The sequence below is a fragment of the Aplysia californica genome, unplaced genomic scaffold (genome assembly GCF_000002075.1).
Source record: "Aplysia californica isolate F4 #8 unplaced genomic scaffold, AplCal3.0 scaffold00009, whole genome shotgun sequence".
Classification (NCBI taxonomy): Eukaryota; Metazoa; Mollusca; class Gastropoda; order Aplysiida; family Aplysiidae; genus Aplysia; species Aplysia californica.
In genome coordinates, this window is record NW_004797279.1 from 43,223 (window position 1) to 54,766 (window position 11,544).

At 42.7% G+C, this 11,544-nt stretch overlaps 1 protein-coding gene across 1 annotated transcript in view; it reads left to right on the top strand.

Annotated features, from left to right (window-relative positions):
• Positions 1–1,333: 1,333 nt before the first annotated feature.
• LOC101860216 overlaps positions 1,334–11,544 on the top strand; it is a gene marked incomplete at its 5' end in the record, with an annotated part of 56,010 nt that continues 45,799 nt past the window's right edge. The window contains 1 exon segment of the mRNA XM_005089744.2: positions 1,334–1,916. Coding sequence (XP_005089801.1) covers positions 1,850–1,916 — 67 coding nt within the window.

Sequence of the window (11,544 nt, forward strand, 5' to 3'; positions counted from 1 at the left end):
TTGCTAATCAAGTTATGCATGCCGATTCCCACGGTCGCGCTTGTGTGAGTGGAAATGACGCGACGCCATAGGCACCTCAGGGGTTACCATGAGATATTGTGGTAAAGTTACTGGTTAAATATTGTTGTTATTACATTCGTGCTATATTGGCAGTGATCTAATTTATGTCGATTTGGTTGGGAAAGGGGGGGGGGGGGGGTAAAATACCTACGCTAAAAAAAACAATAACGAAAAGAACATTTCTGTATTGGCAGGCAGTTGTGGTAGTTGGAGGGCGTTACTGCTGTAGGTCTTACATTTTTAATTTCCCTCTTTTGTTTCTGTTTGTATGTATGTCTCGCTTCTCCCCATCACTAAATGACCACTATTTTGTCGATATGCTTCTCTTTACTTCAGCCTGCTGACGCTGTGTTGTTTTGTTTTTCTGTGTCGCTGGCGATAACAGCACAGGGAGGGCTTACTTTTTTTATTCGGGGGAGGGAGTGGGGAGGTGTTGTTTTGTCTTGTTTTTGTTCTGTTACTTTGTTGTTTTTGCCTCTTGTTTTTGTTTTGTTTAAAAGATATATGTTTCCGGTGTCTGTGGTGTAGCGGTAAGGCGCTTCGAATCGATGTTGCACGCAGGAGACCCGAATTCGATTCCCGAGTGAGGAGAAAATTTTTATAAATGTATCGAGTATCTCAGTCTTTTTGTTGGGATGGTAGGTCTATATCCCTCTGAGCCCGGGTTGGTACTGACAGGCAGGGTCAGAAGCCTGCCTCCTAAATGATCCAAAGTGTGTTGATGGAGGGGTTAAAACGCCTACATGTAACATTTTAAAATATATTTTCTGTATTTTGTATCTCGATGGTTTGTGGGTACTCTGGTGTACTCCTTCTTTCCTTTCAAATCTATCGTTCTTATCTGTCCTTTTTTTATGTGTATGTAACTCTCTAGTAGCAGCACTTATATGATCTATTTGCGTTGCAAGCGCCGTAAAATTCGCGCTAAAACTAAAATTAAACTGAACTAAATATTTTATTTTACTTATATTATTTTTATATAGGTTTTACTTTTATATATTATTATATCTTTTCAAAAGATATTATTTATCTATTTTAAAAACATTTTTTTGGGGGGGAGACGGGGTATCATCAGTAATTACATAATTTGACTTGAGCAATACAGTATGAACATTATTTTGATCTAATTTTAATGCATAGGCCAATAAATACGTTACTCAATGACGGGGAGGCGGAGATGGGTAGTGAGAGTGAGTGTGGGGTGGAGGAAAGTGCGTGCGCAATTTGAGCGGGTGGGCCAGCCTAGGGTAGGGCAGGAGGGACGAGGAGGGAGAGAGAGAGAAAGAGAGACCTCCCACTCGTAATCCGAGGGCTTATAAATCCACGCTCGGCCGGTGCCAGGGTAACGGAGACTCGCAGTACGCACGCGCGCAACATCGTTTCTCTCCGGACGGCGCTCACTCACTCACTCGTCTCTTAACTCTCCCCGAGACTTTCTTTCTTACACCCGGACTCAAAGACTCAATCTCGTCTTACAACTTTAGATAGAAAGTTTTCTTTTCTTTTCCCCCTCCACCGGCACAGATCCTTTCTCGTTCTGTGTCCGAAAGTCTCCTAAGTCTCCTTTAGCATAGATCTCCTACAGTAAGTTGTTGCCGTGCATTGTTGTCGTCGGCGGTTGGGAGTGAGCCTGTTTGTTCTGACGTCAGACACCTGGACTCGAGTGAGAGACTTTGTCTGTTCTCCCCGGGTCGGGTGCTTGCCTGCAGCCTGCAGTCAGTTGTCCAGCTGGTGATCGTCCGCATCGGCCCTCTTTCATCGCTGCCGTCGGTGTTGCTCCTGGTCAGTCATGGGGTCCGGCTCTCGCCTCGTGTGCCTGCTTCTGCTGTCGATGCTCGCGCTCGCTGCCGTCTCAGGTAAGTCGTGAGTCTGTCCAGCTCGTGTGGCATAGTATTACATTTGTAATTTGCAGTGGGTGGTAGACGGGTGCTCTGGTGGGGTTTGTTCCTATTTTTCTCTGAAACATCTGTCGTCCTTATCTCTCCTCCTCCTTTTTTGTGTTTGTTACTCTCTCTCGTAACACCTGTAATCTTCGGCACTTAGATGAAATACAGGTATTTGTTTTGCAAGTGCTGTGACACTCTTACTAAAATAGAAAACATTTAAACACTAGCATTGCCGTAGAATTTGCAGTGACGTCCTGTAAAGTGTCCACTTCCTTATTGATGCCTTTTCTCATTCTTTCAGGAGTTGACTGTCTCAGTTTTGTTTTGTCTGTGTCATTTTATTGTACCCGTAAATAAAATTGTACCGCGTGGCACTGATAGATGGTCTGCGTTCTTGTAAATTTTGTTAATTCTATTTCTTCAGTGTTACTCTCGTATGGTCATCCTAATCAGTTCTTGGCGAAGTGTAGCCATTGTCGTATTTAAAAGCTGCAAACTTGGACTACAGCGTAGTAATTCGCTTCTGGTGCAGTGAAAGGTGTTGCTCTGGCGTGGTTTTCTCCTTCTGCTCCTTTTCGGTACATATATAATATTTTCCTTTTCTTACTGAAACCTGCGTGGCCACTCGTCTTTTGTACAAATTCGGCAATACTCATGAATTATGAATTGCACAACTTTCAATGTGTGGTTGGCGGGTGCTCTTGTTTGGTTTGCGCCTTCTTTCATATCTAACATGTATCATCTTTATCTCTTCTCCTTCTTTTCTTTGTATACACTAGTATTATTAGTCTCTAATAAAATTTGGCACTTATATGACCTATTCGTGTTGCTAGTGCCGCAACAGTCTTGCTAAAACTAAACTAAACACGACTTTCAAATACTTTCATCGAGTTTTTTGTTCATTCTTGTAGGCATTGAACTTTACTTGCTGGTGATTTCTTCTGATAACAATCTGCTACCACTGTTGCTATACCATAGTCTTCAACCATGAACCAGTTCGGACCAATGAGTCCTACTGCAACCCACGCATTCCGTGTTCGCACGTTTCGGTGTGATCACGTCTAGGGCAAACATTGTACCGTTTCATCAAGTTTTACAATGCTCATGTGATCACTTTCACGAAAGTGGCTGATCTTTGACGCGACAGGCAGTTCAATGATCTTAACTTTTCACTCTTGGTTGATCGGCTGTGCCCACCCTGATGTCCACTTCTTAGATCGTACAATACATGCACATTCAAAAAAGGAAACTTTGCTTAGAATTAGATTTACCTGCTCTGTAGCCTACTAAAAAAGAGGCATCAGAAACAAAATTATGTCTTTGTCAAATACAAAAGCGAATCCGACGGTTTCATCTGTAGCAGTAATCCAAACGGCTCTTTAATCGAAAGAAGAAACGACGGTGGTCGTAAAGTACTGTTTGAGACCATACCGTGCGGCATTTTACAACCGAGTGTTGACGTCGTATTGTATTATTTTCAGCAACGGGGTTTCGTTTTGTCCAACACAACCCAAAAATGTACAAAAAGAGGAGCCCTGTGTCTTGCATAATAATATATAGTTTTTTCAGTTCAAATATACACATAACAAATTCAAAGACCGCATAGAAAGACCAAATTACACCTAGCAAATCCAAATATACAAATGACGTCATAAAAAGTCCTAGTACAACAGTAGCAAGTTCAAATGTAAACATAGAAATCTCAAATGTAACACACAGCTAATTCAAATGCCACATTGCAAGTTCAAATGTAATTATGCTTGAACTAGAGTAAAAGGAGGCTAAGTGGGTGGTTGGCAGGTGCTCTGGTGTGGTTTGCTCCTTCTTTCCTATCTAATATCTATCATACTGATCTCTCTTCCTTTTTTGTGTCTGTTACTCTCTTGTAACACCTCTAATCTTCGACACTTATATGACCTTATTGTGTTGCAAGTGCCGTAAAACTCTTACTAAAACTAAAAAGGAGGCTAAAAGTATAAGAAGTATATTAAGGTAAGAAGTAAAAGGGTTTAGGTTTTTTTACCACGAAAAGGTTTGGCGTAAGCCATGTTGTTCCACAAGGAAGAAATCATGAGAAACGAAAGTAATACATGTAGTTAAATTATGTTAAAAACCGAAAATAAACTCACATGTTTAAACAAAAACGATTGGTTATGATACAAAATCAACACACTGCTAGTACATGTATATTTGAGAACTAACTGAGTGAAATCAAAGCCAAGTTTACTTTTATTTACTTACCGTTGCACTACAAAACGCTATGCCACCCTCGTCACTGACAGCAGATAGGCCCCTATGGCATCGTGCGGTTCGGTCCCCTTTGACCCTGCATTACTCGAACAAAGCATTGACCACTCCGTGCTCTTTATCGGTTTCTATTCGTCAACGGCTTGCTACCAGCTTCCTCAATAAAGACAAATTTATACCGCTACATGTTCTACATCAGCCATGCTGCATATTGATGTCTAGCTGCTTCAGTCCTATCTGAATTTCTTTCCGCGGGAGCATCCTCGGGATTTCTTTAAAATGGTGATCAATTCACCTTAAAATTAAACTGCTTATGGTTGTCGTCAACTCAGTTTGAGCACATTAAAATGCTTTTCACGCTGAATAATCTTTGTGGAGGATATTTGCTTTTGCTATGTGGCATTTGAACTTGCTATTGTGTTACATTTGGATTTGCTATTTGCACATTTGAATTTGTTACGCATGATTGTGCACTAAAATTTCCTAATGTACATTTGAACTTTTTATGTGGCGTGAAGCTTACAATGTTGCATTTGAACTTGCTATGTGGCATTTGTATTTCTTATGTGTACATTAATTGATCTGAAAAAACTATAATATGTGCTCAACTGCCAGAAATACACAGGTCTGGATAGTCTTGATCGTTTATTGTCTTGAAAGAAGAAAAGCTTGGGAGCACAACGATACTAAACATGTTTGGGTGACACGGAGACGCATGGCTGTTGTCACCTTCCAATTATGGGCTGCTAATATGAAGAAAACTCGCCTACTTTTGAGAAGGGTGCCCTCCGGAAAACGCATCTAACGGTGAATTCTTGTCTTTTTTTAGAATGAAACATCAAGCGATATCGATTCTTTAGATGTTCAGGTACCCAAAAATGGACAAAGTTAAAAATTGAATTTTTGACCCAAACATCGTGTTTTGAAGACCCGTGACACGTACTTTTTGGGACATTCCAGATCAGTTTTTTTAAACGAAGTCTCAGCTGACTTATTTTCCAGTCATTTTGCTGCGATGTACGAATGTGAGCTACGCGTTATAATTTTGGTTCAAACGGTGTCTGTGATGTAGCGATTAGGCGGACGCTTCGCCATCGCACGCAAAAGATCTGACTTCGGTTCCCATGTGGGGAGAATTTTGATCGAGTATTTCGGTCTTTTTGCTGGGACGCTGTAGCCCTTTCTTAGCCCGCGTTGGCCCTGGCAGACAGGGTCGCAGCTTGCCTTGTAAACGAATTAAATTGTATTGATGGAAGTGTAAAATACCTCCACCATTTCCAATGGTCTATTTATGAAGATGGTATACGCGCCTCAGTTATTGCATGGGTGTCCATCCTCTGTAACTAAAACAAAAACCTCAGCCGATATGCCCCCCCCCCCCCAATTGTGTTCACTTAAGCCCTACCCACGACACCCCCCCCCTAAAAAAAAATTATCCCTAAAAAAAAAAAAGTATCTACTTCCATGATAACGTGATACCCCCTCCCCCTCTTCCCCCAATCATTTCTTTCAAATTACACATTTCCTCAAAAGGACATGATCTTCCCACACTGACATGACCCCACCCCCCGAAAAACTCCCACCACCAATCCAATAATTACATGCCACTATCACCCCCCTCCCCCCTCTATACTCACACTCCTCAGAAGAGCATGACCTCTCCATACTCATCATGGCCATAATTACCCCCCCCCCCCACACACACACACACCTAATCTCTCAGTACACTAGGAGTTTACTTTTACCGCTTTCGAGAATTACACGATTATCTCGACCCCACTCCAACCCCTTACCTGCCAAAAAGAACGCGGTCATTTCTAAAACGTTCTCTGACACCCTGGAGTTTTTCGCCACGGTAATGGAGTCTTGCACCACGACCTTGCCCAGTGACCACCTATTAAAAAACCGTCTAACCAACTCTGCTTTACTTACATTCTGTTCTGTGGCGAGCAGGGAACCTAAATGCCCCCCTTCCCTACACCCCCCCTCCCTAGTGTTGACTAAACTTTAAATTTGTCTGAGGTACGCCGCAGATAACCAGTTCGTCTCATGCAGGATACTATCGTCTGTCCTCCGTCATGCTGGTTCTATGGCTAGATTGGTTGCCTAACAAGGCTGATGAGCCTTTTGACCGGGCTTTTAATCCGTTTTCCTTCTCTCATGTAGACAATCTGTCCCCAGCTGATGAACGACGTCTGATCAGGTCTGGTTTGTACCAGGAGCCCAGAATCGTTCATCGGTATCTTTACATGACCCATAAGATTCTTTTCAGAGATGGCATCGTCGTGGGTGGTTGGCGGAAACTCTGGTGTGGTTTGCTCCTTGTTTCCTGTGATCGAACATCTACCATCCTCATCTCCCCTACTGTTTTGTGTTTGTTACTCTCTTTTAACACCTCTAACCTTTGGCACTTATATGACCTTATTTTGTTGCCAGTGCCGTCAAACTCTTACTAAATCAATAGGTATAACATCGGTCACTTGACGTGTCTTCTGCGGATGGTTGGAGCGTGCCGCATTTCGGTTCTACTTCTTTTCTTTCCCTCTGTTGGGCGCCGCTGTTAGGTTCTACTTCTTTTCTTTCCCTATGTTGATTATGTCTATCTGTCTGTCTAACTATTTCTCTGCACTAAATGGCGATTATTATTTCGACGTGCTTCTATTTACTCAAACAAACGAGCGTCTTCCAAAACTGTTCATTGAGCATTCTTTTTCTGTTTGCCTGCTTTTGTCTTTCTGTCTATTGACCTGTCTGTCTGTCTTACTACTTACAACGCGTACGTACGCTCTCAAACAAACACATACACACGCCAACACACACACACACACACACACACACACACACACACACACACACACACGCACACACGCACACACACTCACACACTCACATAGATGCGTGCGCATGCACGTGCTCGAGCAAACATACGCATGCGGATAAAAGGCACGAAGAGACTAAGTGGTTGTCACATACGTACAAGATCAAGAGAGCTTACATAATAAACTGTCGAAGAAGTAACAATATTCATCCCGATCACGTGCTCCATCGGGCGAAACGGGCATCTATTCCATGTATTGTGCCCATTATAATGTTATTAACCCAGATCCCAACACCGTTAGTGTTATCTGGAGACTGGTAGCGGTAGGTAGTTAACATAGACCTTTGGTCAGAATAAATAATTGTATGTGTGTAAGGTGGGGGTGAGAGAGAAAGACCGACAGACAGACAGACGGAGAGAAGGAGAACGAAAGAGACGAGAGAACGAAAGAGACGAAAGAGAGAGAGTGAGAGCAGAGGCGAAGCGTCTATATAATCAAATAATCACTGCTTCCCTTCCTAATTTTGAAACATTGTGCAGTCAAATTCACCCATAGACGTAAACCTCATAAATTAAATGTAAAAAGACGTTGATAATCACCAATGAACAATAGACTATGCCTAACCTTCAAAACCGTTTCATTGCCACAGAAATAGCCTGTTCGCCCCTATCGGGCCACTCCATAAGCAGTCACAAGCTTTGATTAAGTAAGCTTAAAGTGAGGCGGGAAGAGTCAACCAATAGAGTTGAAGGGAACATCTGCATAGCAGTCAGAACTGATTCATTGTCGCATATACCCTGTTCACCCCTTTCGGGCCACAGTTATAAGCACCCAGACCCGCTGATTAAGTAAGCGAACTATGACACTGGTCGAGTCTACCTCACAGATGTGAGGGGAACTAACTCCTAATAATCCTTTGACTCCTGCTACTACACTGCTAGTGTTTGTTGTTTTTTTCCTCGACTTTTTAACGTCCTATAATCAGATCGTGACCTCGATTATGACACCGGCTCCTGGCCGCGAAAAGCTAGACAAAAAACAGCCAAATGTGAAATAAAAAAAATTAATAATTGGCATGCTCTACCAAAGTGTTTCGGCTGTCTGGTATAACATGCCATTGTAGTGCTGACATCTCTGCTTCTTTCCTTGGTGTTCGTGTGTTCAAATCTAAAGTTAAATGTAAGGTTAGTTAGAATAAATATTTAATGAAATACTTTCCCGATTATTTTAGCTGTTGAACAAGCATACAACATGAATTCAGGATTTGTTTTCTTTCACAACTCAAGAGTTGCCGCCTCCAGTGCCAGTAAGATTTTTGTGACTTGTGTGAGTGTGATATCTCCAGGCCCTATCTGGTCCCATTTCACTTTGATTACCCTGTCAAAAAAGTCAGCCTTCGCCCCTGAGTGAGAGGGGGAGAGAGAGAGAGAGAGAGAGAGAGAGAGAGAGAGAGAGAGAGAGAGAGAGAGAGAGAGATGCACGAAGAGTTTTTCAACAAGACACCATGAGAAGCACAGGAAAGTGAAGTGGGCGTTGGTTGCCACAGAGACTTCATTCCATAAATCAGTTGCGATTTTTTGTTTTGTTGTTGTTGTGAATAATGTGGTATAGCTTCAACTTATAAAAGCTTTGCTTGTTGAAAAACTGTTCTGTCTGGCGGTCTCTCTTTAATTTCTCCAGCACAATAAACGATATTGGTCTCCTCTGAGAACTGCCAAATTCTTCATCCCGAAAAATAGCGAGTGTACTTGTATCATATTACGACTATCGTGTTATTGGCTCAATGCCAATCTAGTGAGACAGACATTTGCGACCTCTCTCCTCACAGTACTTCGGATTTCGCACCGATACCTCGAGGTGCCCACCCCCTCCTTTAGCCCCTTGTGTCTCGTTTGTCTTAGTTAGTCTTGCGGATCAAGCTAGTATTGAGGAACACCCCATTCTGACTGGCCCAGGGCTCATGGGACTATGTCCAGGCCAATACAAGTGAAAATCGCCAATCACTATGAGCCAGTGTTCTTGACAAAGAAAAAACAATAATTTCATTTTTATTATTATAGTCCGACGTCTGTGGTGTAACGGTTATAGGCGCTTCTCTGTCGCATGGAGGAGACCCGAGTTCGATTCCCAAGTGGGGTTTAAATTTTTATCCAGTATTTTATCCGTTTTTCTACCGTGATATCGTCCCTCTCAGTTCTGGTTGGCATTGACAGGCAGAGAGGAAGCCCGTCTTCCAAATAGTCTGAATTGCTTCGAAGGGGGCGTAAAAACACTATGACTTACATTTAATAATTTGTTATTTTTATGCTCGTGAGTCGTACGACTAGGTATCTGCGATATAGACAAGTGGGCTGTTCAGTTGTATTGCCGCTGATGCCTTTTATGAGCATGCATTTATGATTGAGAAATGTCACATTTTTTACTGCAAAACCTGACTTCAACTTCAACACGACCACACTCTTACCTTAGCCGAATCTCCTTTTCCCTCACCCCCCCCCCCCACCCCTCCCTCCCCCTCTCTCTCTCTCTCTCTCTCTCTCTCTCTCTCTCTCTCTCTCTCTCTCTCTCTCTCTCTCTCTCTCTCTCTTACAACTATGCATTTAATTTCAGGACTGTTTATGTCCCGCGAATGGTGAAATTCCACTCGTCAACAAAAGCATCTAGATGTGTACATATTAACACAAGAGACGTTGAATTTTACTTTAATTTTTAATATCGTGTGCCAGCTCTCTTACACGCAACTTTGTCAGTGGCTTGTGGGCTTTCTTCATAAAATTCAGCTCAGAGGTGGATGGTCTGGCAGGCAGGGTAGGAATCCCGTCTCCGAAAATATCTGAACTGTGTCGTTGAGGACGTACAAACACATACATTAAAATTAAAATAGTGGGTGGTTGGCGGGTGCTCTGGTGTGGTTTGCTTTTTCTTTCCTATCAAACATCTATCGTCCTTATCTCCCCTTTTCCTTTGTTATGTTTGTTACTCTCTTGTAACACCTCTAATCTTCTGGCGCTCATATGACCTTATGCTGTTGCGAGCGCCGCAAAACCTCTACTAAAATTGAAAACTAAAATAAAAATAGAAGGCGGAGTCCTTCTGCCGCAGACACGCCCGCGCCTGACACTGACGGTGTTCTCGGACGAGATGTTTCTATTTCACGGAGAAAAACGAGGACCTCTTCTCTCTTGAAACTTCAGTGTCATGGTTAAGATCGACATTACGATACCGCCTACGACGCGCAGCTGGCCAGGATCCCGTGCACCGTTCTTTTGCCGTGGTTTGCTATTCCAGGCGAGTCTTCTGGCCCTGTCCTGACCGTTAGGGACACCCAAGGGGCTTAGAGAGTGCCCAGGTGGGACTGTCATGGCCTTGAGTCACGTGATGGTTCGTGTGCAATGAGGCAATGACGCGAGTAATACTGCTGTTTACTAATGGATGAGGTTGAGAAAATTGCAGTGGGCTCTTCATTATTTCAGGGGGATGTAATGGGAGTGAACGTTTCGTAGAAGACAATGGTGATCATAATAATACTAATTCCTACACGGTCCAAGCACTGTATTCTATCCCTCTCAGCTTGGGTTGGCCCTGGAAGGCAGAATCCGAAACCCGCCACCTAAATGATATGAATTGCTTTGAAGTCATGTTAAATACGCTTGCCTACAAAATTATAGAGACAAAACAGAAAAAGAATTCACCATAAAATTTGTTCATGATTCATGTAAGTTCTGGATGATACATCTTAAGTGCATTGGCATAAGGATAGATCTATATTATTAATCCATACAACCTCGACACCATCGACTTGTCACGCCCACTGAGCCATTATCCTCCCTCGAGTCTCGACTCGATGAACGGCAACATCTACTAGTAGAACGCTGTTTTCGTGAGTGGGTGGTTGGCGGGGTGCTCTGGTGTGATTTGCTCCTTCCTTCTTTCCTATCATACATCTATCGTCCTTATCTCTCCTCTTCTTTGTGTTTATTACTCTCTTGTCTTGTAACACTTCTATGCTTCGGCACTTATTCGGCCGTATTGTGTTGCAAGTGCCGTAGACTCTAACTAAAATGTTTTTGTTTCGTACTTGTTATTTAGAGGTGTTTTTTTTTTTTAAACTACCACCGGTATTCAAACGAGGTGCAATAGTTATTCAAATGAGGGGCCACTAGGTCTTAACCAGCGTAGTAAACTAGATTTCTTTGTATAACGACCTTTCCACAGTGTCCCTGATCGTGTTTATTTTGACTTTGTTTTGGTCTGTTGTATAAAATAAATAATTGTATAAGACACGTTTAGGGACGCTCTGGCTGTTTACTTTATTTGATTAAAAGTCAAAGTTGTTGTTATGGATGCCCACTAACCATTGTCGTGGCATCGTATCACTCGTAACATCCCCCCTCTCTCTCTCTCTCTCTTTTTTTTCCTCTCTCTCTCTCTCTCCCTTTCTCTGTCTCTCTCTGTCTCTCTCTGTCTCTCTCTCTCTTTCTCTTTCACTCTTTCTCTCCCTTTCTCTGTCTGTCTGTCTGTCTGTCTGTCTG